The sequence below is a fragment of the Phalacrocorax aristotelis genome, chromosome 10 (assembly GCF_949628215.1).
Source record: "Phalacrocorax aristotelis chromosome 10, bGulAri2.1, whole genome shotgun sequence".
Lineage (NCBI taxonomy): Eukaryota > Metazoa > Chordata > Aves > Suliformes > Phalacrocoracidae > Phalacrocorax > Phalacrocorax aristotelis.
In genome coordinates this window covers 21,835,687-21,860,946 of record NC_134285.1, presented here as the reverse complement: position 1 = coordinate 21,860,946, position 25,260 = coordinate 21,835,687, and the positions used below count along the sequence as shown (strand labels likewise).

The 25,260-nt window shown below is 41.5% G+C and overlaps 1 protein-coding gene across 5 annotated transcripts in view; it reads right to left on the bottom strand.

The window, feature by feature from the left end:
• DPF3 (double PHD fingers 3) overlaps positions 1-25,260 on the bottom strand; it is a 183,552-nt gene that overhangs the window by 51,714 nt on the left and 106,578 nt on the right. For 3 of the 5 annotated variants that reach the window (XR_012662547.1, XM_075105735.1, XM_075105733.1), the window contains 4 exons: positions 22,082-22,177; positions 21,012-21,050; positions 17,318-17,396; positions 5,380-5,517 (listed from right to left, as the gene is read on the bottom strand). Coding sequence is in view for 3 of the 5 variants with exons in the window: in XM_075105735.1 (XP_074961836.1) it covers positions 5,380-5,517; positions 17,318-17,396; positions 21,012-21,050; positions 22,082-22,177 (352 nt within the window). In the remaining 2 variants the exon portion in view is untranslated. The remainder of the gene's footprint in view (positions 1-5,379; positions 5,518-17,317; positions 17,397-21,011; positions 21,051-22,081; positions 22,178-25,260) is intronic. The other 2 variants (XR_012662548.1, XM_075105734.1) reach the window with 1 other exon arrangement.

Below are 25,260 nucleotides of genomic sequence, written 5' to 3'. Positions count from 1 at the left end.
AAGCCTGATCACTGCGGCAGCTGAGCGGAACAGTTCAATCACCAAGGTCGACCCCGCAGGAATGTGCGCCCCGTTATCTCCGAGTACTCGTCCTCTGCACATACGCCTGGGCCCAAGGCCGACTGGTAACATATGGGGGGGGCTCAGACCCTCTAGAACTTTCAAGCACCTTCTAGCAGCAGTACTGGGCACGCGCCCCACCGCCGAGCGGGAGGCAGGGGTATGCAGAACAGTTACTGACTGTGCAAAAGAGCAACCTTATAAAAGGGGAAACCAGCAGAGACAACGGGGGGCACGTTCTGGAACATCCGCCCCTCCACCAGCTTCAAAGATGCATCAGATGCCCGGACTCCCCGCTCGGACTGGACGGACTGCCGCAGATCCGTGGTGATAGCTATCACAACAGTCCCACTCTCTCCCTCCCCCTCTCCCTCTTGTTCCCTTTTTCACCTTTTTTTTTTTCCCCTCTTTCTTTGCTTTTTTCTCCTGTATCTATTTCTGGCCAAATAAAGTGACTTGGCACTTGACTCCATTTTGAGTCTTAATTCTGTTTCCGAGAATATAAAAGAAACCTAGTCATGATAACACACTGGAGTTAATCAAAAGTTAAGCCCAGCCGCCCCCAACCTCCCAGAATTATCTGAGGTCGGTCGGAAAGCAAGGGGGTTTAACCTCTGCCAAACTGTTCAACCCACAGTGGATCATGACAGAGACATTTTCCCATAAACTACTGAGAAGCGCTAGGTGCATCTCTTCAATGAGTTGCACATTGAAAACAACATTTCAGGTCCTGGTCAGGCAGTATATCAAAAATCTCCCCACAACTCCAAACAAAACAACAAAAAGTCACCTATGGGTCCCTGTACATAGGATACAAGTTTGGGATTTTCCACTATTCCAAAACTCTAAACAACTGATCTATTTTTTTTCCTCAGCATCCCAAAACACAGGCACAAAAGCCAGGGGAATTTTCAGCTGCAAACAGGGTTTGAGTGGAAATCCTTACGCAGTTCCAAACTCTACAATCACTACTGTTTATTTTAGTATTCTGACTCTTTTTCCTTATGAAAAGAAGCTCTGGCAAAGAAAAAACCCAAACAGATTAAACTAATGAGAAGTCAACTCAAGGGAACATACATATTTTCACTGAAAAGACACCTGCTGTAGGGTATCTTGTCACAAGGTGGGCATTGATGCATCCTTGCATTCAGAAGTAGCTCCCGTCATGGCCCCAGCGAGGATCAGCACTGAGGCAGGGAAAAAGTAGGCCTGATGTAGCTTTTCAAATTGATGCTGCTTGTGGAGAGGAACAAACAGCTCGTCTCCAACTGAGGGGCTGACTCTTGTCATTTATTCATGGCCAGCCCCCTGCCTGGATGGAAATAAAAATGTTTCAAAGATGACTGTGTGGGGGAGCTGGAGGACAGCTTGGAGGCACACTGAGGTTAGCACATTAATTTTTTATCTCTGGAGACTGGGTATCCAATTATGCTTAGAGTACACAAACAACTTTGGCTGGTCTCTCTAGTAGAGATTTATCCACATCATAAAATCTGCAATGGAACTGGGCACAACAGGCTGATGCCACGAAATAATGTACGCAGGTGATTTTGCAGGTTAGATGCGCAAGCGAGCAGTCAGTAGGGCACAGGACTGCATTCTCATTAACTGCGTGTATTGCAGGATGGACCAACCTGCACACACAGCTAGCAGCTAGGCCAGCGACAGCCTGCACAATGTGCTTGATTTAGGATTGTCATTGGCCAAAGTGCTTGTGGGCATAAGATCTGTTCCGTTGCTGTTTACTGCACAGCTGCCTGTAACCAACATTTCACACAGCAAAATGCCACTGAAAACTCTTCTTCTTTAAAGGAGAGGAAGTTTTTCTCCATGTAGATACAATATCCTATTCTCCCAGGAATTAAGGAAGGGCATTTATACTAGTACACTCATTCACACACACATTTCAATAGATAGAAGTCTAATGTAATTCCTATATCAGAACTGTCTCAAAATCTGTGAGCACCAGCTGCCCTCAGAGCTGGCCTGTACCCATGGAGTGAGATGGAATAAAACAGCAGGTGTTTTGTGGCAGGCTTGGATGCACCCTGGGCTCACAAATCTCACGCGCTCGGTGCCAACACGTGGAGGAAAAACCAGCAGAAAAAAAGGCTGAGAATGGTGTGGGGTTATTTCTTTTCATCAGTGGAGCTGGGGAAGGGGGGAGTTGACTTTTTTAAGGGTTTTCTATAACTCCTTTTTCACAGTTCCACACTCAGGTAAAAAAAAACAGAGAGTAGGTCAAAAGCAAATGTGTGTGTAGGCAGAGGCAAGACTAGGCACTGAGGAAGGGCTATTTATCGGCATCAAAGGGCTAGATAAGACATATAAACAAAGCAACCAAGGCTCAAACAAAGCACAGACTGAGATGTTTTAGGAAAGGCAAAGGCCAGAGAAAACCGTTGAACTATCTTTCATGTTGCAAAGGGTAATCTATAGGTAAGGAATAAGGACAGAAGGAGAGACATGTAAATAAACAAACCTTCTACAACAGTCAAGGACAGTGAGATGTGCCAAGGAGGTGAGACCTGGGGCTTGGGCTGGTCCCTGTTCTTTGATGCACATCTATTCAGTGGTTCTCAGCTTCAGGTAGGTTCTTCCTATCTACATCTTTTTTCCAGTCCCTGGATAATTTACTGAACTACCCAGTTGGTCTGTGCATGAGGAGAAGAGTAAAGATAAAGGGGACTGGGTATGCAGAAAAACAAGAGGCCATCAGCTATTGAGCTGGCACCAGCCAGGGCATCAACAGCTGAATCCTGCAGAAGCCCTCCTCCAGAAAGCTCCCTCCTGCATCAGCACAGCTGGTGTTACCACAGGTACCGCAAGGAGCGGAGGCTGCAGAGGAGACACGGGTACTAAGGAAGGAAGTTCATACTGTAGTTGCCTGCCTGAACTTTGCTGACCTAGTGCTCACCTCCCACAGCACAGCAAATTCCAAAATGGCTGGTTTGGATTTGCTTTGCCTTCTCTAAATCAGGCTGTTCATATCTCTCTGACACACTGCTAAGCAAATAATCAGACCCTGCTCTATACCATATCTCTGGTCCTCCTGTTCAGTAAGTTGCGGATTAGCTGTTTGGATTAACATCCCCCCAGGCCTTTCCTCCTCCCTTCCTCCCTCCCCCCGCCTCCAAGCCCATGCAGAGAGGATTCTTGAAGCCCAAGCCCTGCGACACTGCAGACCTGTCAAATCTAATTCATAACACATGCCTAGCAGTCCTTAGGGGAGAGGAAGGATCCGATGCCCTGGCTCCCCACCATCCCCCTGTACAAAGGGCCCATTTAATGACTGCACATTAGCAATGTGGACAATTAGCATTCACATGGAAGATAAATGGCAGCATAAATTAAATATAGCCAAGTGAAAGAGCAAAGATGCAAGATCTGAGCTCAAGGCTGTAAACAAATAAACAGGCAAAAAGGAACAAACAGCCACTGCGACAGCTAAGCCATTTGGGAGAGTTACCTTCGAGCGTCTTGGACTTTCCCCAGGGGTGATCTTCACATTCGCATGGCTGTTGCCTGTACCTCACTGGCTCCTGGCTGGTTGTTAAGTAGATTCTTTCTGCTCAGGAACCTGGATCTCAGAATGGCTTACTCCACTGGCCCTAAATTTCTGCCTACATGGGGATCTGTGCATCAGCAGCTTCCCTCTGCCACATACATCACACAGGAGCTCTGGGGGAAGACAAGCCCGAGCAGCTCCAGCTGTACCCTTTCCCATAGTGCAGAGCACACCTTTCTTTTCATGGGCGAAGGCCAGCTGCTGCTAACCTTTCCACAGCTTTTCTAGCTCCTCTTCTTGCTAACTTCTGTAATTTCCTAAGCACTAGAAACATAAGGACTGAGACTGTCCTTGGCCTCTATGGTAAGCTGAAGGGTAGGAGTCACTACCCTTCTTTGTTTGGGCATTTGTGCAAGGTCATTATCAATATTAATTCAATACAGATTTGCAATATGTCCCTCAGATATGCAACTGTTACTGACTACTGCAGACACAGGGGGGGAAAAAAAAACCCAAAACAACAGAGATTATGTAAACGCTAAGTAAACAAAAGCTACTGGCTGAACACTGACATTCTCCAGCCTGCCCAAGCAGTCACTCTTAGTGCATTGACAGCTCAAATTTTTCAACAGCTGGAGGAGTCAAAATTACTTTTCCTGTGAACCTACAAAACATGTGAATAACTAAAAGGTAGAGCATAAAAGTGACAGAAACATAGGGACTGCCAAATGGGATCACACTGAACAGCCCTTCAAGCTCAGAGAGTGGCTAGTAGCAGATGCTTTGGAGGAAGGAAAACCCCTCCCACACCTCCCTGGGGACAATTATCAATTATCCAGCTTAGAAAGGAAATGTTTTCCTACTTCCATATTTCTTCCAGGTCTTCTTAATGTATTAGAAAGTGTTTGCCTGGATATTTTTCGCCATAAGCATTTTATTGCTTTGTCCACAGTGTTCATTACTTTGAACTAAAATGACACAGTTCACATCGTGATCTGAAAGGACTTTTTGAAAGTGAACAAAGGCAGCTACACAAATCCCAAGTGAAAGCAACCATCACATAGTGTTGTACACCGGAAAACTGAGAAACAGGGGCTTAGAGACTTGCAAAAATCAGTAATAAAACACAGTCTCCCTGACTCCCAGTTCTGTGCCTAAGAAGCCGACGAAGGACAGTCAAATAGAGCCAGTCAGACCACTAAGAATTCTTTCAGCCCTGTACCAGTGTGGGGAATCTAGGCACACAACTCTCCGCTCATGTTCCAGCTCTCCTCGTTGCAGATGAGTACTGATGCTTTTTCATAGATATTCCAAACTGTAACTAAGAAGTGGCTTTTGGTAAAGTTGAGGGTAAGCTGTTTAGGGAGGAGGCGCAGAGATAAGGGGAACAGGCGCCATGAATTTCATACCTAAAAACCTCAGCTATGGATAAATTCAAAGGCAAAACAAAGACAGCCCCCCTCAAACAGGATGTGTATTTCCTTGATATCCCTGCTAACAGCCACTGGGAAGCTGCCTGATGATGGGAAGGCTGGGCATCACTTCTTTTCCCCCCCTCTCCTTGCCACCTCCTCCCCACAGGAGCAGTAATGGAAAAGTGACTTGCTGCAGAGATAATGCTGGGTTTGAAATGAATTCCTGACTAGCTGAGCCAGCACCCGTGTGAGCTGCGGCTGATTAGCTCCAAGCATCCAGGTCCCAATCACTTCACGATGGAGCGAGGCAATCATGCCAGCCTCCACAAGGCAAAGACAGGGTGGAGGCAACACCCCTGAAAAGGATCTCAAAGGCAAAGGGAAAATACTACTCACGTTTGTGGTTTTCGTTTCTGTGGACAGGGGAAGAGCGGGTCTCCTGCTCACGGGCTTCATCACCCTCTTCACTGGCGAGGTGGGTGTGAGCATAGTGGTAGCTCAGCCCAGGCCTGTTCTTGTAACGCTTGCCACAGACTGGGAGGAAAGGAGATACGAGGGAGGGGAAGAGAGAATGGAAACATCAGCGAGATCTGCAACAGTGGCAGCATCCTCTCAAATAACATTCCCTTCTCCCCCAAGAGCAGCACCACACACTCCACAACGTCTGCTCAAAATTCTTCCCACTGCTGTTGGTGAAAGGTGACAGAAGGGCAGCCCTGCAGCCAGTTGTCCCCACACAAGCTTTCTTCCCTCCATGCTGCCAGCAGTCCTTCCTATGGACCTCAGCAAATGCACATTCAGTCTCTGCAGCTCATACAGCCCTAATCCTGTCTGCTGAGATTACTAAGAATATTGCATGTAAAATCAAATGAAATGCCAGTTCCGATTCTGGTGCTGCACAATGTACAGCAATGGGAACTGGACTGAGAAGAAAGAACAGTATTTTCTTCATTACTGATCTCTGAGAAAAGGAAACAGTATTACTTTTTTTTTTCATTATTAAAAAAAAAAGGCTTTCTGTAAAAGGGTAATAAATAGCTTTATTTGCAGATTCCCAGTCAGGACAAGGAAACGGAAATCAACCAGTTGCCTGCTAGAAGAACATTTAGTAGTGATACTTCTTTGTCCAGGTAAATTTCATATTCATCACAGAAACATAGAATCATAGAACGCTTTAGGTTGGAAGAGACCTTTAGAGGTCATCTAGCCCAAACCCCCTGCAGTGAGCAGGGACATCTTCAACTCGATCAGGTTGCTCAGAGCCCCGTCCAGCCTGACCTGGAATGTTTCCAGGGGTGGGGCATCTACCACCCCTCTGCGCATCCAGTCTAAATCCACCCTCCTTTGGTTTATAACCATCACCCCTTGTCCTGTCACAACAGGCCTTGCTAAAGAGATTGCCCCCATCTTTCCTACGGTCCCCCTTTAAGTACTGGAAGGCCACAATAAGGTCTCCCTGCAGCCTTCTCTTCTCCAGGCTGAACAACTCCAACTCTCTCAGCCTGCCCTCATAGGAGAGGTGCTCCAGCCCTCGGATCATTTTTGTGGCATCCCAATAAACAATACAAGTGTGAACAGAGAACCCTTCTTCTGAAATTTTGTTTACTAGGACTAAGTCAACAGATATTGAAGAACAGGATCAAACAATTCAGGGTGATGAAAGGTCTATATTCTCACAGGGAGCTCACCACAAGGGCAAGTTTCATCATAAGATTCATTACATACAAATTCAGCTTCTATAAATTTTTTAATTCATGTTATTGTCTCTAAAAATTATTTCTTTTCATCTTCAAAGCAGTCTCTGAATGTTCATTTTCTTTTATACAGCTATCTTGTCTACCAAATACAATTACTGCCATTTGAAATGATTAGGAAACAAAGGCAAATACGCTTAGTGCCCTTCCTGCAAACTTTTACTCCCAGCCATATTTTCAGTCACTTTATTAGCGTTCTTAACCTCAAGGATTTCACATAGGAATACAGGAATAAATGTCATGCCTGGTAGTCTGTCCTGCATGGCTTGCTTCGGAAAGTGAAGGAAGTGGTGCCAGAAGAAAGAACAGAACCCAGCAGTCTCTATTTCTCTGTCTTGTTTTTACACCCCTTGAAAAAAAATCTCCAAGGGAGAAGTCCACTCCAAAAGACTTCATTCAGCCCCAATACTGCAAATGTATCCTGCAATGTGTATAGATGCTTACTTCGCATTCCCCAGACACCTGAATCTGGGAATGTCATACAGCTCCATAAACGATCAAAAAAGACCAACCCCAGTTATTCACTTACATCTAAATATAACTTACATTATTATACTTTTCTGCTATTACTCACTAAAAGCCAATTGATGGACCACATTCTGGAACAGATGATAGAAAATTGTAAATCAAAACCTAGCATGATAACATATTTAATTCTCCATCTCTTCTAGTTGATTTGCAAACTCCCTCAAGAAAAATGTTGCCTTATTAGAAACGTGTTAAATAACCTCATGATATAAATAAGATGAGTGATCTGGAATAGTAGATACTTTTATCCCAGGTTTTTTTCTGTTCTGCAAGATGAAGATCATACAGACACCATAACAGGACAAAACCTTGTTCCAAATGTAATATGTCCTTTACCATGGATTTTTTTTAAGTCTTTGAATGCTCTTCATTTAGAAATGAGAATTCCTGCAGGAGGGAGGGGGGAAGTTGGGGAGAAATAAAATGCCCAGATACATATGCACACCCGTTCTTTGAAGCATCTGCCCTTGTTTTGTACGTAAACTTAACTCTATTGCCAGACATTTTGAACAACTACACTGCTCTTATATGCATGCTCTCCACAAAACAGTTAGCTTGGTCTCCCTTCTTCTAGTACCAGCTGTGTGTTCTTCTAATGCACTCTGGAGAGGGAAGCTCCTTCTCTGCAGTCCTACAGAGCAAAGGACAAGCAGTGGAAGAGATGCTCGCAGGGGGTCAAACAGCAAGATATCCACAGTTCTGTATGACTTTGTCTCCACTTTTTGAATATTGGAAAAAGTGCAACACAAAAGTAATCATCAAACCAGACACAGCTACAAAATGCTCACTATTTAAATTACTTCAGAAAGATATCCCCCTCTAATTACACAAGTGTCACAGTATTTCTTAGGAGAGATAGATTTACATTTCTAGCAGATTATTTGAGTATCATACTAAGTATCCTACTCTATCCTGCTTATTTGTGTGCATTTGAAAATGAAAGTTAAAAAATTATTCTTCTGCTATGAATTACTGATACTGGTCAAAAATTTCTGTCTACTTACATCATTTTCAGAGCACCGTCAGCTGATCAGTGCTGTACCAACAAAGGAGGCGGCATTGGAGTTAATAGCTGCGTAATATTTACCATCCAACTATATCTTGCTCTTATTTAGCTTGATTCTGCATTACTGCTAACCTAGCTGCAAAGTCAGACAAGCTCTAAAACCCAGTCGCATCTATCTATTTGAGGGAGTTTTAACTTTCAAAACAAAAATACTTTAAAAAATTCTACCAGACTTTATTTCACTCAGCTCTACCTGAAAATGTACCAACAATTCTAGCTCTACAGTCGTTACCTTACAAAAGCACCATGTCCATGAATATAGGTCTCATGCATTTTTCTCCCTCAATGCACAAAAGGAAACACGGATTCCCTGAAGGAAGTCCCGAGTCTGTGGCCTTGCCTCCATTCTCTACAGGACCCTACAGGGATGTTAGCTGTGGTGTTTAGAATGGCATAGGAAATCAGATGGGTCTGCAGATTTTCCCTTCTTCAGCAAAAATGTATCAGCTCACCAGGAAAAAAAAAACTAGTATTGATACAAGCTGAGGCAGCAGTAATTCTGCAGCTGAGCCCTTCCCACTGCCAAAACTCTTTCAGATGGCCTTCAAGGGTGGCAGCAAGCTGAGACATGCCTAGCTAAAAAGGAATTTGGAGGGCTTTATAACCAGAGCTGAGGCAAAGGAGTTCTGTTTACACAGTCCCAGAAGATCCTTTGTAGGACCAAAGATGTGCAGCTTCCAGCAGCTTTTTTTCTTGGTGTCTAGGCTTTTCCACCTTTCAAATTCATGTTCAGTCATGGAAAAAGTCCAAAATGATGCCATCAGTTGAAACCACAGAGATTTCATATTCCACAAGCAAATTAGACTTCTGCAGGGGGAAAAGAGTATCATGATATTAGTCAGGCAAAAGAACCACTGCCTTCCATGAGACTTGGCTAGAATAAAAGCCAAGTCAGAACTTCATGGTTTCTCCAACAGATTGACTCTTCCTGAATTCACTCTAATCTCTTATTTTCCAGATAAAGCACATTTTATTAATCTACCATATCACTGTGCTAAGAAGTAGTTTCTATAAAAGGGCAATCATTAATAAACACTTAGCTCTTATATAACTCTTCCCACTGCAAGACCGGCTTTTCAAACATTAATTAATCTTCCTCCACATTCCTGACTGGGAAATACTATTCTCATTTCACTTCTGAAAAAAGAGAACCACAGACGGGTTAAGTGACTCGGCCACATAGTGATCTTTTGCCATTACCAGGACTGGAAGTCATGAGTTCCAGCGTCCAGACCAGCACTCCCACCACATCTTTCTCATTCTCCAAGCTGAAAAAAGCATAATGAGAACTGGTTCCCCCAGTCTGATATATACACTGGTGATTACGTTCTTAACACTATGCAGCTTACACATAGCAAGTGAAAGCGTGCTTTTCATAAACTTTGCGGGGTGACCTTGCCTTTCTTTCAGCAGCTTTGACTTTTTTTTATCTTTAATTTTCCTTGCTGGATAGGCTTATCATCCTTGCATGTGGTAGATTTCATCCTGAATCTCAACACGGGGAAGTTGACTTGATCTTTAATTAGGTAGCCGAGCCCAATGAAAACATCGGGAGTTTGTAGAACGTAACCCACTCCAATTCCTCCTGCATTCGAAGGACATATTTTGCTATAACCTGATGTGAATGCCATCTTAGGAACAAGCTGGGTAAGTAAGTAGTAATACAGAAGTGCAGATCAAACACCACAAATGGGGAAGCAGGAGATTTTATTAGGCCACCAGACACTCTCCTTTGATGAACCTTACTTTCCTTCCAATTTGAAGACTGAAACAAAGACGTTACACAACTATGTTATGGGGGGAAAACATAATTTGCAGATAGTTTAATCACAAGCATTGAGTGTTTCATAAAAGAAAGCTCTCTTCTAAGTTCTGACCTGTAACAGCCTGCAACACTTTGGATAAGCAAATTCTCACTCGGCTTACGTTTCTCAATGAGTAAAATTAATACAAAATAGTTCCCCTGCTTTAAAAGGGGATTTGAAATCTATGACTTAAAAGACTTCCTCATCAAATATTTAATGGCTGTGTTGCTGTCATTTTGAAATTGTTACACATTTAGTCCTTGGCAGGCTGTGAGCTATGTGCCAGCCAGCTCTCCACATACATTTTGCACAATCTGTCACCAGTATGAGACAGAAGGAAACAATCCATGTTTTTAGTGGAAACAGGAAATTGGGGGAGTACATGCCTTTTTTTTTTTTTTGTCCCTGAATCTTGCCCCCTCATTGTCTTTCTTTGCTTTCCTCCTTTGCCTCCTGTTCTTTATTCTCAGCTGGGCCATGTTAAACACTAAATCTTAAGTTAACTTTGAGGAATAACTGCCTGACAGCAGTTATCTTCCTGTCCCACCATTCGCTCTACTCCAAAAAAACCACCAATTTGCTTTGTTTTGCACTGATTTGGTAATATAAGCTCCCCTGTTACAGTTATGTCCACACTGTGGCACATCTAGAGATCTCAAACCCTAACAGACTAGTTTGACGCCCGCTGATGGAAAGGCATTACGTTTGTCCTCTCTTTGATCAGTATCGTCACGCTATACACCTCTAGTATTAGAGTAACTATTTAGTAACCCATTTCATAGGGGATCTTCTGTAAGTAGTAAATAGTCCTTGTTTCAGTGCTCCCAAAGGACAAGACCAAGAATCTCCCTGCTGTATTAAGATCACAGGAACGCTGAAGTTCTGTTCAAACATGCACTGCTCAACAATATATATGTCCACATTTCAATAAATGAATTTCTACCAGAGGCAAAGGAGGAAACAAGTAGCCTATATGGGTAGAAAACATTCAACTATCAGAGTCAACTCTGTTACCCTCTTACCACGTGCTCTACTCCAGACCTGTGTCATTCAACACAAAAAAAACCCCAACAACCAAACAAAAAAAAAACCCGAAAAAACCCACAAACGAACAACAACAACAAAAAAACCAAAACCAACTGTCTTTGCCTCTCTAATCTTGGCTTTTCTACCAATAATGTAGTCAATGAATGCCAAGTACAGCAGCTATGGTGGGACAGTTGTTTGTTAGGTTCATCTGAACAATCATCTTATTTTAGATCTTACTGCTTATTAACTACTTAGGGATTCACTAGAAAGGATAATACCAGATGATGATTTAGGGCTTAAACTGCTAATAGTTTAAAGGGAAGCTGAAGTCATAATGGAGATTTATGAGAAGCATGTAAAAACATAATGCTATAATCAAAGCACTTTCAAATCAGCTTGTCATTGTGATATTTAACCAAAGGTCTGTCCTAAGAAGCAGTAGTTGGTAGTGTTGGACTCGTTCATAGTAGCTGTAAGAACTAAGATAACGGATTAAATCTCAGAGAACTAGTAAAAATCAAGGTAAATCATTATTTATCTTGTAGGCCTTTTGTATTCCAGCAAACCTTCCAGAGAATCAATGAGATGTTTGTCAAAATCAGTATGACAGGATCAGGTCCGTTTCAAGGAGATGAGAAAGAAGGCAGGTGAAGTTAGCAAGGTAACTACTAGAGTCATCACTTTGTGAACATGTACAATGAAATAGTTCCTAAAGAACAGACCTCTAGGAATTCATTTGGCAAGTCAAGCTAGAACAATATAGCACATTTAGCTGGGATTTTCTAAGGAAACTAATGGAGAAAGATGCTCGGTACGCACTGAAACTCAGTGGAATCTGTTCATCTTAAATCACTTAAACTACCTGAAGACTCCAGCTTTTTGTTGGCAGAACCTACAATACATTTAGTGGAGAAAGGAAATGGGGAAGAAAAAAGTTAACCTCAAAGTAATGAAATTTCAATGCCCCGCTCTCTGATAAACTTACAAAAAAAGCAGGAGGATGTTTCAAGCTATAGTGATTGGATGTAGGGTCACGCATTTTTAAAAACAAAACCATGTTCTGAGTAATTATTAGTAGTTTAAAGTCAAGCTCAAAGCGTCCAGCTAGGGACCAAGCCCTGTGTGATCTTTAAGCACAATACGAGCAGATAGGCACTTAGTGGGATATTCAGGGAAGACTTTAGAAGCCTACCTCCAGTTGAAATCAGTAAGAATTAGGAGCCAAATTTTTTTTAAAAACTTCACAAGGCACCTTTCTGCATCTTCAAGCACCTGAAAAAGCCTATTTGGGGCCCAAAGCTTGCTTTTGTTTTTATCACTAATTTGGAGGGTGGAATAAAGAATGAAAGAATCAAACACGCAGAGAACTGATAGTTGGTAAAAATATTGGAATAATAATAAAAACATCATATGAGCTTCATTAATCAAAGAATTCTTTCAAACAGTAACATAATTAGTAAATATTAATATGACGTCTAGCATAGATAAATAAAACACAGTATAAGCAGGACAAAGCAGTAAAATGAGGAAACTAAAGATTATAGATAATCTGCCTGAGCAGAAACAGGTTGAATAAGGAAGGAACGAGAAGCTATAGCAAATGGTATATTAAATATGAACTCACACGGTGGACAAGGATGGAAACTCCTTTGCCACTGAAATGGCACTGGAGAGAAGTGTCTTGCATTGAAAAAGGGTTTACTAAGCAACCTATTAGGTCAGCAATCTCTGTACCTCTCATAGATACATAGCAGAGCAAGTAGCATAAATCCAAGTTCTATAAGTAAATGTAAGTTGCATGTAAATGTATCAACCATTTGTTTTCTGAACTGCTTCTATCCTCAGAAAAGCACATTCCACTTAGTTCTGGCCACTTCTACTTAAATAGGAACCTTTGGAGATTTTTCAGAGGAAAGAAACAAGCTTAGTAAAAAAGCTGAAGAAAACACAGCTGAAAGAAGCCCCAGAAACTGTTTACAGACATAGAAAGAAGACATTGTTATCCTCTAAGAACAGAGCAAGAACTGCTGGTCTTAGACTGCAGCAGAGAAAATTCAGGTTAAATAACTATAGAGAAACCTGAAAACAAAGTTTTTGACAAAATAATCAGCTTCTACAAAACACTACAGGATCAGTGTCTCTGGGTACATGCAAGGTTGCATTAGTCACTGATCCAGCAGAGATCATAGGAAGGTTTCAGTCAATTCTCATTTTGCACAAGGAATGGATCTGAATGCATATCTCAGCCTCAGAGGGACTGTGAATAAAGGATACGATACAAACATACGTTGTTATGCTAAAATAGCAGTTTATAGAGGAATAAAACTAAAAGGAGACAAGGACATATTGGTAAAAGCAACAGAAACAACTTCTTTTAGAGATGGGCAAGGGGAATCTTCCATAGATAGAGGCGCAGAAAACAAAGGTGGAAGTATGTACATAGGTAAGTCCCCATGGGAACATAAGGAGAATTAAAGTAGACAAATGAGGATGGACAGCGGGAAAGTCAATAACCTGTAGAGATTCAGCACAAACTAACTGCTCTGGCTAAAGGAGGTAGACATCTGGAGTCATGAATCTCAGGTGCTACCACTGATTGTAACTTTTAAACCAGAATACAAGTTTCTAGATAAAACTTCAGAGAAGGTTGTTTGTATGTTCCTTTGTTTTTAGATAGTAAATAATATATAATAAACAATATGAAAATAGTAGAAAGATTTTTAAGACAACTGCCAGCTAGAACTGATGGTTCCCCAGCTGCTCATGTGACAACATGACATCAATTCTTATTATATACATAGGTACTCACACTTTTGTTCACTCTGTCGCTCCTTTAAAAATCACCTGCCCCGTTTATCATGGACAGCTGTGGTGGCATATTTTCCACTTCTTTTGCTTGACATCAGAGGCTTTACTTTGCTCCTCAAGCCCTACTCTTCACTATTCTTTGAGGCACCTGCTCTATCTCCTGGCCAGGTGTTCAAGCTATGTTTGGGTCTGGTCTCATACAGCAGCTGACCCATTTGGCTATGTTACCACTTCCAGCCTATAACCATCTCACACCAGGCTGCCCTGACACTTTCATTATCCAAGCATTTATCCCAAGGGAGCTCAAGGCACAATGCTATCCAATGCAACTGGTTGAAAATCTGACCAACTAGTTTTCCACTCACTGATTTGATGAAACAAGGCGTTTCATTATTATTATTTTAGCAATTTTATCCATGCTTTGAATCGTCAAAACTTTTATTCTGAACTTCTGATACAATAGATACCTAATAAAATCAACTGAAGTATTTCAGAATATTTCATTCCACAAAACAAGCAAGCAACCATCTTTTCTTAAAAACACAGGATGACAAAGTGCTTTGATGTTTGAAAACCTTCCTCCATGCAGAAATTCCATATTTATGGTCAGTTTTAATATTGGGACCAAGTTTAATATAGGTGTGTAGCTGCATGCCTCTCCCAAAAAAGGCAGGCCTTTTCAGAAATAACATTGCTGTCTTCCAACACAAGGGGCAGTGTCAGCTGGCTACCGCTCTTACATCATCTTACTGACACACAGACGAGTTTTTTCCTGTAACGTTTTTATTACTGATGAAACCTGGTGATATATTCTTGTTGCCCATGAATATCAATGTGTAACTATGAAAAAGAGCAGAGTGGTTCTTCATCACACATCATTTTTTGTGCCCATGCAGTTAAACAAGAAAATTAATTTGGGTTAGATATGCTTATGCTTTCTTCTTAGTGGTCACTTTCCAAACTCAATTATCAGAACAGTTGCAGAAGAGCAACCTGTAGGTAAATTAAATAATATACAGAAAAAGTAAAGTGTCGACCCATCAAGATAATTATTTATAACAACAATGTGATTGTGAGAACCATTTTTGCAAACAGGAAACAGATTCACTATTTTTGACCTGCATGTTTCCACGTAAAACAAAACTATCTGCCCAAAATATCTGCACATGGAGCACTGCAAACCAGTTCCTAACCTACCACAATTAGATTGAGATTTATCTATAAAAGTATTTAGCAAATAATTTCAAAGAAAAAATTGATTCAAGAAATCCACCCAAGCAGGAAAGGGGCCTCAGCTTAAACCAATTATTCAAAATCAATTGTATGCAATATTTCTACAGAAAGTTAACAAGGGCAGGATATTACTTCAGGATGACGGCATTACAATTGGGACAGTTCTTTCCTCCTGCTCCACAGTCAGGTAAAAGAGTTCTGCTACCACATAACCCTTTTCTCAGCTATCTACAATGGAAAAGGAGAAGTTACTGTGTAAAGTCTGGATTCCAAAACTCCTTATGACTCACCTCTAACTATAAGTTTCCTAAAAATGAAAGGTATCAGCCAAATGATACAGGAAAGCTTATATTTCCAAAACCAAAGAGGAAATTTATGCTCCAAAATGGAAGCCAAGGCAAAATTCCATCAGTACAACAATGTATCAGAGCCTTGACTTCAGCCCAGATTTCTGCTGCCTGCTTTGATACCTTAGATGTTTTATCTACTCTGTGCAAATCATTGCTATGCAAGTAGTGAGTTCTCTGTAAGATCCAAAAGCAAAGCAAGATCAGACAATAAAAAGCCATGATGATCAAAATGACTACCACTGATAAGTGTCCTTGGATTTAGAAGGAAGTTCCAGAAAAGACAGAAAGACAGTTATGCATATACCAGCAGAGGAAAGCTGTGGATTTCAGCAAGATACATCCTGGGCTCCCAGAGAAGTCTTAGAAGACACATCTTAGTTCTTCCAACACACAAGGACAGCTATTTAACCACAGTAGAAATTTCCTGGCTCTTCATATCCTAAAAAACTCTTCCTCCTTGATTATGTGTTCAGACACTCCCATTCATGTGCAAGTCTTTCCATTTCTACTCATTGCCCTTAGAATATCCACCTTGCTGAAGTAAAGTACCCAACAGGTCCATCACTGTACTGTGCAGGGTCACCTGGTCTCATCATAAAAGAATATGATTTGATCACATGGAGTATAGTTCTTATTTACTGTGGGTGCTCTGTATTTCTTCACTTTTTAAAAAATAAGCAAGAAATAGCCCCATGGATTGACATAGTAATGGTTGGTCTTTTCAGGTCAGTAACATTGCAAAATAGGTAAATAGTGGAGAAAGGGGAATTCTAATCGTTCTCAAAACCACCAAACATTTTTTGGATCACAGAAGTGAAGACCTTTTGCTATTCTCCCACTTCTATTGACTTCTGTTAGGTTATTGTCTTATAGGATAGAAGGCACCCAGTAGCACAAATTATTATTGAATGTACACTCTACAGTAAGCCTTAAGATGAGAGACCTCAAAAGCATGTGGGTAAGGTAAATGCCCTTCACAGGAATGACATAGTAAAGCAAAAGAATATCAAAAGCAGGAAAGTACCAAGGACTAGACCGTAAAAAATTACATTGTGTATCAAATATTGGACTCCTTCCTCATACTAGGACTCTGGTATCCTTCTTTAGTTTGGGCATGTGGCTCTGGTATAATTTTTCAGTTGGGGCAATGCCTTACTTCACCTGCAGTCCCGCTGCAAGATGTCAAATGCATGGGCATATTCAAAGGGAATATGTATCAAACCAAAGTATTCCAGTTGTGTTTGTTTCTTAGGAGGGCTCAACTCCTGATGATGCTACAAGAGTACTTTCTGAGTGAGGGATGAGAATAAGACCTTCAAAATTTAGGCCAGTGAGATTTTAAAAGGACTGAAGGAAAGAGAATCACCAAATATATGAAGAGATACAACAAGGGTGAAGTACCTTTGTCGGAGATTTTTGAGATATGCTTTTGTTTGTAACTCTCTGAAACAGAGAAAGAAATAGAGGGTGAATCTTACATGGGGGAAAAGAAGACAAAAGGCAGAGAAGCCAGAAAAAGAGAAGGAGAAAGAGAAAGAAAATATAGGAGATTATTTATTTCAGGGCAAAGGGAAGTGGTGTCTTGCCGAGGACTTAATTTTATTTCCTTCATGCAAAAACACCAAGAGCAGCAGCAGGTGGCAAACATGCAAGTCAGAGAGCAGCTGAATATTTTGCTGGAAGGGCAAAGATGAAGCTCTGAGTGCACAGAGCTGGTAGGACCAGGCTGGAAGCAGAATGAGCTGTCTGGGTGCTACTTACTGTCACAAACATAGGGTTTGTCGTGATCATCCTGGGAGGCAGCATCATTCCGTCTCCTGCCACCTCCAGATCCCCGAGCCTGCAAGGACAAGAGGAATGTTAACATCATTTCATCGCCCCTCAGGTCTCCTTGTGCCCCTCACCCTCCTATGAAAAATGTGCAATATGAACTAAACAAATCCTCAGCTTCCATAAAGGTCTGTCAAGGGTGGGCTTGACCCTTCATCTCCTAAGATATGCACTATGTTCATGGACCTTGTAACGCAGTGGAGATCCCCTCCACAGATGACCCAAACTGTTCATCTATAGCAGTAGGTCACTGCTAGCACATATTCAGCCAAGTATCATCACACATTCATTTCTGAAGATGTTCAAACACCTTGCTTAACTGAATATGAATGAATGAATCGATGAACAGGTGTTAGAGGATAAATATAATCATTAAATCAGCCAGAAAACAGGCCCCAGATAAAACAGAGGTAAAATTATTTCCTTTAGTATTTTCAAAGGAGGGGGTGTTTATTTTGTTTTGTTTTGTTTTGTAGCTGAAAAGCAATGTTTTGAAATGGCCTTCTGGGACAAAGATACCATGGCTAATTATAAAATTGAGCTTTGGTCAGTTAGTGGAAAGGATTAGGTAACCCGCAATAACGAAGAATGGGAATTACCCAGAAAGGTCTCTGCGGTTCTGTGTTCCTACAACGTACCAAGTTGGCACCCCTGGAAACTGAAAAGCTCTGTTTCTCCACAGCACAGGCTGCTCTGTCCTGAGCTCCAGGGGTAAGAGTGGAATTCAGCATTCAAAGTTACTCGGTCCTGATCCTTCTCAGCTGAGATGCCAAAAAGGGAACAGCTGATATCTGTCCAGTGGTGGAGGCTGTGATGTGGAACTGGGAAATGAGCCAAGGCCTTCAATTGTTTCATGTTTGCTAATGTACAGTCTGTAGATGACTATAATTTTAGACTTGAACTTTATTTGAGGAAGTTATCTGCAGGTGGATGGCTAGGTAGCCCTTCATTAATTCTGCCAGCTACTCTGTTCCTGGGTGAAAGCAGCAAAATTGTTTCTGCTGCTCCTCTTATTAAACGGTTGACGTTTCTCAACCTAGGCAAGGCCGCCTGACTCAACTCCTTCGAGATTTTGCATGTGAAAATAAAAGGACAGAGCTTCATCAAGTAAAGCTGGAGAAGATGTAGAAATTCTGAGAATATTAGTGCCCCAGACACAAAGGGGTCATATGAGCTCTGTCCCTCTTCTATGGATTTGGCACTGAACTAGCACTATTTAAGCTGCATTCCATCAGACATCTAAAAAGAAGGAACAAGGAATAGCTTTACACTGGCCTGCCACACTCTCTTAAAACAGGGATTTATAAAAACTTCACACATTATTTCCCTGGGATTGTTCAGGTCTAACTCTTAACACAGTCCTGCAGGAAAGACATGGATTTGCAGCTGTCTGGATGGGATAAATATTATGACAAGTATAGCTCTGCCTTCTGCAAAGACCTCTGTGCAGATCAGCACACACGTGCAGAGTGAGATTTGTAAGGGTGAACTGAAAAGCAGTTTCACCCTGGAAAAGGCCCCAGCAACAACTGTTTGGTGGAAGCTACTTTACTGACCATATCACATAAAATCATCTTACTAGTCTGCAATATTTTCTCTCTAACTGCCAGCTCTGTAAACCCCCTCTCAGCTATGAAATCAATCCCAGGCTAGTTCCTTTCTTCCCCCACTACTGCAAAATGTGCTGCAAGCTGAATTTCAGTCCATGGCAGCTCCTATTCAACTCTCAGCTCATCAGAGAGTCTTCACAGAGACAAGTGATTGGCCCTTAATAAATATTTCTGATGATACCTGGATTAGGATCCAATTTCCCTACCCTACCAGCTGCATTCGCTTCTCAGGGCTGTGAAAAAGCTGTAAAGTCTTATTTTTGTCACCAGTCAGTAGGTCTGACTCTGTTTACACACTGAGAATGGATCTGTTGAGTAAGAAGGTACTATTTTTACATAGGCACCTTTCAGAATAGGATGGTAATTTAAGGTCTGTTGCTCGGAGTTTCACTAGTCTTAACAGCCAGCTGTTTCCCTTCAAACCATTCTCTACAGAAACACAAGGGTACAGCATTCATGTCATGACCACACGTCAGATATACTTTTTCATGCACTGAACACACAGAGGGAGATTTTTCAAGTCAATGACTTTCAATGGGACTTACGTTCCTAAATGTCTTTAGTGCCTTTGAAATTGTCCCATGGGATATTCAGCTGACAAGCAGACAATCTGTACAGGTGCAGCTGCATTCCTCTCATATCTCCTAGCAAACTATCCTTCCCAGCTCCTACCACATACTCCCTGTCCAGCAAAGATACTAAAAAGTTCCTTCTTTAAATCTGCCTCGTCAGCCTTCAGTGTCCTTCCTAATGCTCCCACAATTTCAGGGCTAGCCTTGAGGGGGTAGTAAACTGAGCAGCTGCCCCAGAGGCACTAAGTTGAATGCCACGTGCTGGCTGTCGGCACTCCAGTCTGTTGAATTCAGTCATCCATGACTGCCTTCATTCTCCTGATGGGATGCAGCAAAGACTATGAGACTTGACATGTGAGGCCTGGAAGCCATGGCACAGCAGCCTTGAAGCAGCCCTGAAGCAGCCAGAGAGAGTAGCCAGAGGGACAGATGGAGAGTCCAGGATTAAAAATAAAATCATGCTATAGGGAAAGGAAGGGGCATGTGCAATTTAGAAAGTCCAGAGCAGTAATTCTGTCATGTTAATCCTGCATCGATGTTGTCAGCCCTTCTCACTCCTTCTCTGAATTCCCAAAGGCCACACTCTGTAGGATCTAGTTTCCTATGCATGCCCTCCCCTTCTTCTGCCCTCTAAAAATAACCTAACTCCTTCCCAGAAGCAAAATGCTGCCCAGGTTTCATGTCCCCTAATTTCAAATCCTGGGTCCTGATTCCCTATACTAGGTCAGGCTCACATTAGAAAAGGGCTGCTTGAAGAGTGGCAAAACACTCGTGACCAGACACAATTCAGGCTGCAATTCAGGCTTACCAGTTTTCAACAGCTAGGGAATCTGGCCCTAATTTTGAAATCCTAAATTTTACCACATTTTGCTTTGGTTATTGATGCCATCAAATAAGAATGAAAATTGCTCAAAGTATTTGGCATTCCTCAGAATTCTCTTTTTTACACTGAATGAAGCCAGGGCACTAGCAAAGTAGGAGTTAGTTGCAAGAAAAAGGCAAGAGATCCTGCTGCTCCTGTACTTAATAGGGGGCCAGTTCTAGGGCAGAAAATGAGACATACATTTATACTTCAAAATGATGGGACATCTAGTACCCTCCAGCTCCTCTCTCTACAGCAGCAGAGAAAAAGTAATAGAGTTATTCTGAAACAGTTTCCTGAACAGGGAAGTAAAACTCTGCACATAACAGCAACTTCAGGACTGCATTTGTGTAGGCCTGGGATATATGAATATTCCCTTCTCCTGAGCAGTATATTGCTTTTAGCTATTCACTCCCTTTCACTTACCCTAACCAGCATGTGCAATTTATGTGCGAGCAACTTATTAGAAAAGAGTTGTTAGCCTGGAATGTCAGTTGATCACTACAGTCAAGCTTGTGTGCATGTACCGATTCTAACTCCTGGTTTTGGTTACTGGTTCATACAAATTTTCTGAAACTTACATTTTTCTGGAAAATTTTTTTCCAGGTGGGGGTCTTTGGCTAAGAAAGAAAGAAAGAAAGAAACTGGTTCAGGTGATTTTGAGAATAAGGAAGGTGAAATATATACTTATCCATTTATTAAAGTGATTTGATCTTATATTAAAGGACTTAAGCTCCAAAATAAAGAGGAGCAGAAAACTGAAACAACACAACAACAGGAGAAACCAAAAGAGAGGGTCTGATGCATAAGTACATTGCAAGTATTCAATGTGGTTTCATGTCTCTTATCCAAAAGCTAATATATCCTGCTCATTTGGCCTAAAATGTGGCCCTTCTTGCTTGACTCCTACAAACACATCAAAAGGTACATGTGGAGCTCCTGTGCCCCTGCAGCATCTGCTGGAGCCAAAGAAAGATGAAAATGCTCAAAACTTCTGAGAATTGCATTCATGTTTATAATAGATGCCTAGCTTAAGGGGCCACAATTGAAAATGTTGATTCCAAGTTTTAAAATGTTGGCCTCATTACTTAACTGGTGCCCTGCTGAAATCGTGAAAAGACATCGTAAGTAAGAGAAGGGAGACAGACTTCCCTAAGGATAAAATATTGCCCATTTTAAGCAAATGGAAGGTTTGCCATTGGCTAAGGAGGGCTAGTTTCATCCACAAAACGCTACCTTGGAGAAAGCTGCAAAACGTATCAACACAGTTCAAGTTACTTTTATTAATATTTTTTTGGTTGCCATGACTGGATTTGTTGCTTTTTCTGTAATTAGTAAATGTTGTTTTAAAACAAAAGCATAGTAATAGCAGGATGTCATCATAATTATTACAGTTTACATTACAATTGTAAATACAACACAACAATAAATTTACCCCAACTTTTTACTCACAAACTAGTCTTTTTTCTTGGTAATTCACAAAAATAAACTGAAAAAAATACTAAAAAATCTTCAAGCATATGACAAAGAATTACCTACAGTGTTATCACTATCATATATGCACTTTGCATATACAATACACATGATAAATATACACTAGAAAACAGAGGTTTGCTTCCTTCCTTTCCATTCCAGTAAAGTCTCCACCTACCCGTCCTCTAGGCCTGTTCTTTCGTTTTGGAATATCTTCCTCCAAATCCTCTTCCTCATTCACTTCATCTGCATTTTCATCATTTTCTAAAACCCTCTGCGGTTGAACAATAAACAGGAATGGTTAGAAGGAAAGAAGATGACACATACAACCAACTGCTGCTCTTTACCACAGAGACTGCAGGTTATTAAATTACAGTTGATTAATGATATAATGCCAAATCAGATCCCAGAACCCCTACTTCTTTCTGCTAAAGCAAAATTTGCTTTCCTTTCCACCCTCAGTTCTCCAGGGAATTCTTATTAAAAAATACCACTGATATCAGTCAACTACGAAAAAAAGGTTCCTAAGAAAGAACAGTGACACCACTGAGCACCGATATCCCAAGACAACACAAGTATTAGTACGCACAACTGCAGGCCCTGTCTGGGAAATTGTTTGCGTGATTTTCTTATCTTGTTTCTTGCACTTTAAATGGTTTTGGTTTTCTCCAATGGTGAGAATGCACTTTACGAAGACAAAAATCAGTGGGTTTCTCTTTGGCAGCTCAGAATTTTCTTTGTTTAGCAAAAATAGAGAAAATTCCCTCATATATTTCAGCATATTTAGTGGGTCTAGAAAGTAACATCTTTCAGGCCTTACACCACAGGTACCACTCTGTAATCTGGAAATAGGGGTCTTGCTGCATGAGAATGCTGAGGAAGTGCAGGTCTCACTGAAGTTATTAGGAACAACAGCAATAGTTCCTTCAATTAATTATTTAATAGGAACAATAATTCATCACCTCACATAACTGTGAGATGCCCAGGCCAGCAAATTTCAATCCTTTTATCTTGATCTTTTGAAATGTAACCTCTATAATATCAAACACAGGCTGCCCACCCTGAAAACATGCCCAAGTTGGACATCGCAGGAACAGATGCAAGACAAATCATCACAACACTAATGTGGAAACACGTCCCACTGAAATCCCCTCAACCCTTGGCATGTCTGCTAGAAATACAGAAATGGGCTCCAGGCACTCCCGCCATTCATGGTGCGATGCCGTTTCGTAAAGCACTAATCTGGAGTCACTAACTTGTATTTGCCATGCCACCATTTATTTAAATTACAACATGCAGCCATGATGCAGATTCAAATCAGTGACTTTAAACCGATGGGGAGGTTTTTCAGTCTTACTGTATTTGTCCCTTTCCTATCATTTCTAGTTAACATCTATTTGAGAGCCAGCAGAGGGAGAACAGAGCAAATCACGGTTGCTTTCTCTCCTTCCTACATACCTCAAGCACCAAATTCTGAATTTGTGGGAAAGAATACAAAAGACATTTCACTTTTATAAAAGCCACTATTTGGAATACAAGTTTATTCTTATTTTATCAGCTAAATTTTTAAGACTAATATTGGACAGTGTCCCTTTTAAAAAGTACAAATGACTTCTAGAACACGGTAGAGGATGAAGTCTTCATCTGGGGTTTGCTCCTTTTATTTTTTAATCTCAGGAGGCTATTAATGAGGTCAGACTATCATGAAATACAATTTCACATAATACTAGAGTACTAAATTCTAGAGGGTCTAATAAAATTTAAGTAAGTTCCAGTTCTACAAACATGAGATGTTTCTTCAAAATTCTTGCAATTGCATACATTAATTGACTTCGTCTTAGGAACCTGGAAAATGTTATACATTAGGAGACTAGTGGTATGTAAGAAAATAAGCAAACTTACTGATATGATTTTATATTTTCACATTGCTTCATATCTTAAAGTATCTCCAAAAAAAGAGAAGGCTGCAACCATATCGTATGTGGGAGGGGAAGGAGATAGTTGAGAACAATAATACTACACAAGAGAAGTTAAGAGAAATATTAGAAACCACTTTGTTTAAAATTGCAGCATCAATTTAGGCAAGGGATAATAAGTAACCAAGTGTGAATTTGGTGACACTGCCAGGGTAATGACTTTAATTCTTGCTAGAAGGGGCATAGCCTTTCTGATACATGGTCAAAAGGCTATTCTAAGCCTCCTCCAACAAACGATGGAGACACACATTCAATACCAATTTACTGTAGAGCAAAATCCTCAACCCTGTTAAATACCAACTGTACAGCAGGTCCCAGTGACTGCATCTGTTTAGCAGGGGCAACCCTTATCCTTTGTAGCAAAGGAATTTTTCTTTCCCTATTCTATCTTTCTAGAAATTTCCCAGCCCAATGTACTTCAGTGCAGCTAAGCACCAAGTCTTCTCCTGACAGGTACTGTGAGTTTGAGAGGGTTGTTGGTGGCTGGGATTGAGATGGGAGTTACAGCTATGTCTCTCCCACCTGCTCACTCTCACTACCGCTGAGGCTGGGCCCTTTCAAGTTACAGCACAGAAGAGCATGTAAAGGAACAAAAGCAAGATTTACATTCCCTTATTTGTCATATGGATAAAAAGCACTGATCATAGGATCATAGAATCATTAAGGCTGGAAAAGATCTCCAGGATTATCAAGTCCAACTGCCAACCCAACACCACCATACTTCCTAAACCATGTCCTGAAGTGCCATGTCTGCTTGTTTTTTGAACACCTCCAGGGATGGTGACTCCACCGCCTCTCTGGGCACCCTGTTCCAATGCCTGACCACTCTTTCAGGAAAGAAATTTTTCCTAATACCCAATCTAAACCTTCCCTTGTGCAACCTGAGGCCATTCCCTCTTGTCCTATCACTAGTTACTTTGGAGAAGAGACTCATTGATCCAGCCTTTCCAGGTCTCTCTGCAGAGCCTTCCTACCCTCAAGCAGATCAACACTCCTGCCCAATTTGGTGTCATCTGCAAACTTATTGAGGATGCACTCAATCCCCTCACCCAGATCATTGATATAGGTATTAAACAAGACTGGCCCCAAAACTGAGCCCTGGGGAACCCCAGTTGCGACCGGTCACCATCTGGATTTAGCTCCATTCACCACAACTCTCTGGGCTCGGCCATCTAGCCAGTTTTTTTACCCAGCGAAGAGTGCACCCATCCAAGCTACGAGCCGCCAGCTTCTCTAGGAGGATGCTGTGAGAGACTGTGTCAAAGGCTTTGCTGAAGTCCAGGCAGACACATCCACAGCCTTTCCCTCATCCACTAGGCAGGTCACCTGGTCATAGAAGGAGATCAGGTTGGTCAGGCAGGACCTGCCTTTCATGAAGCCG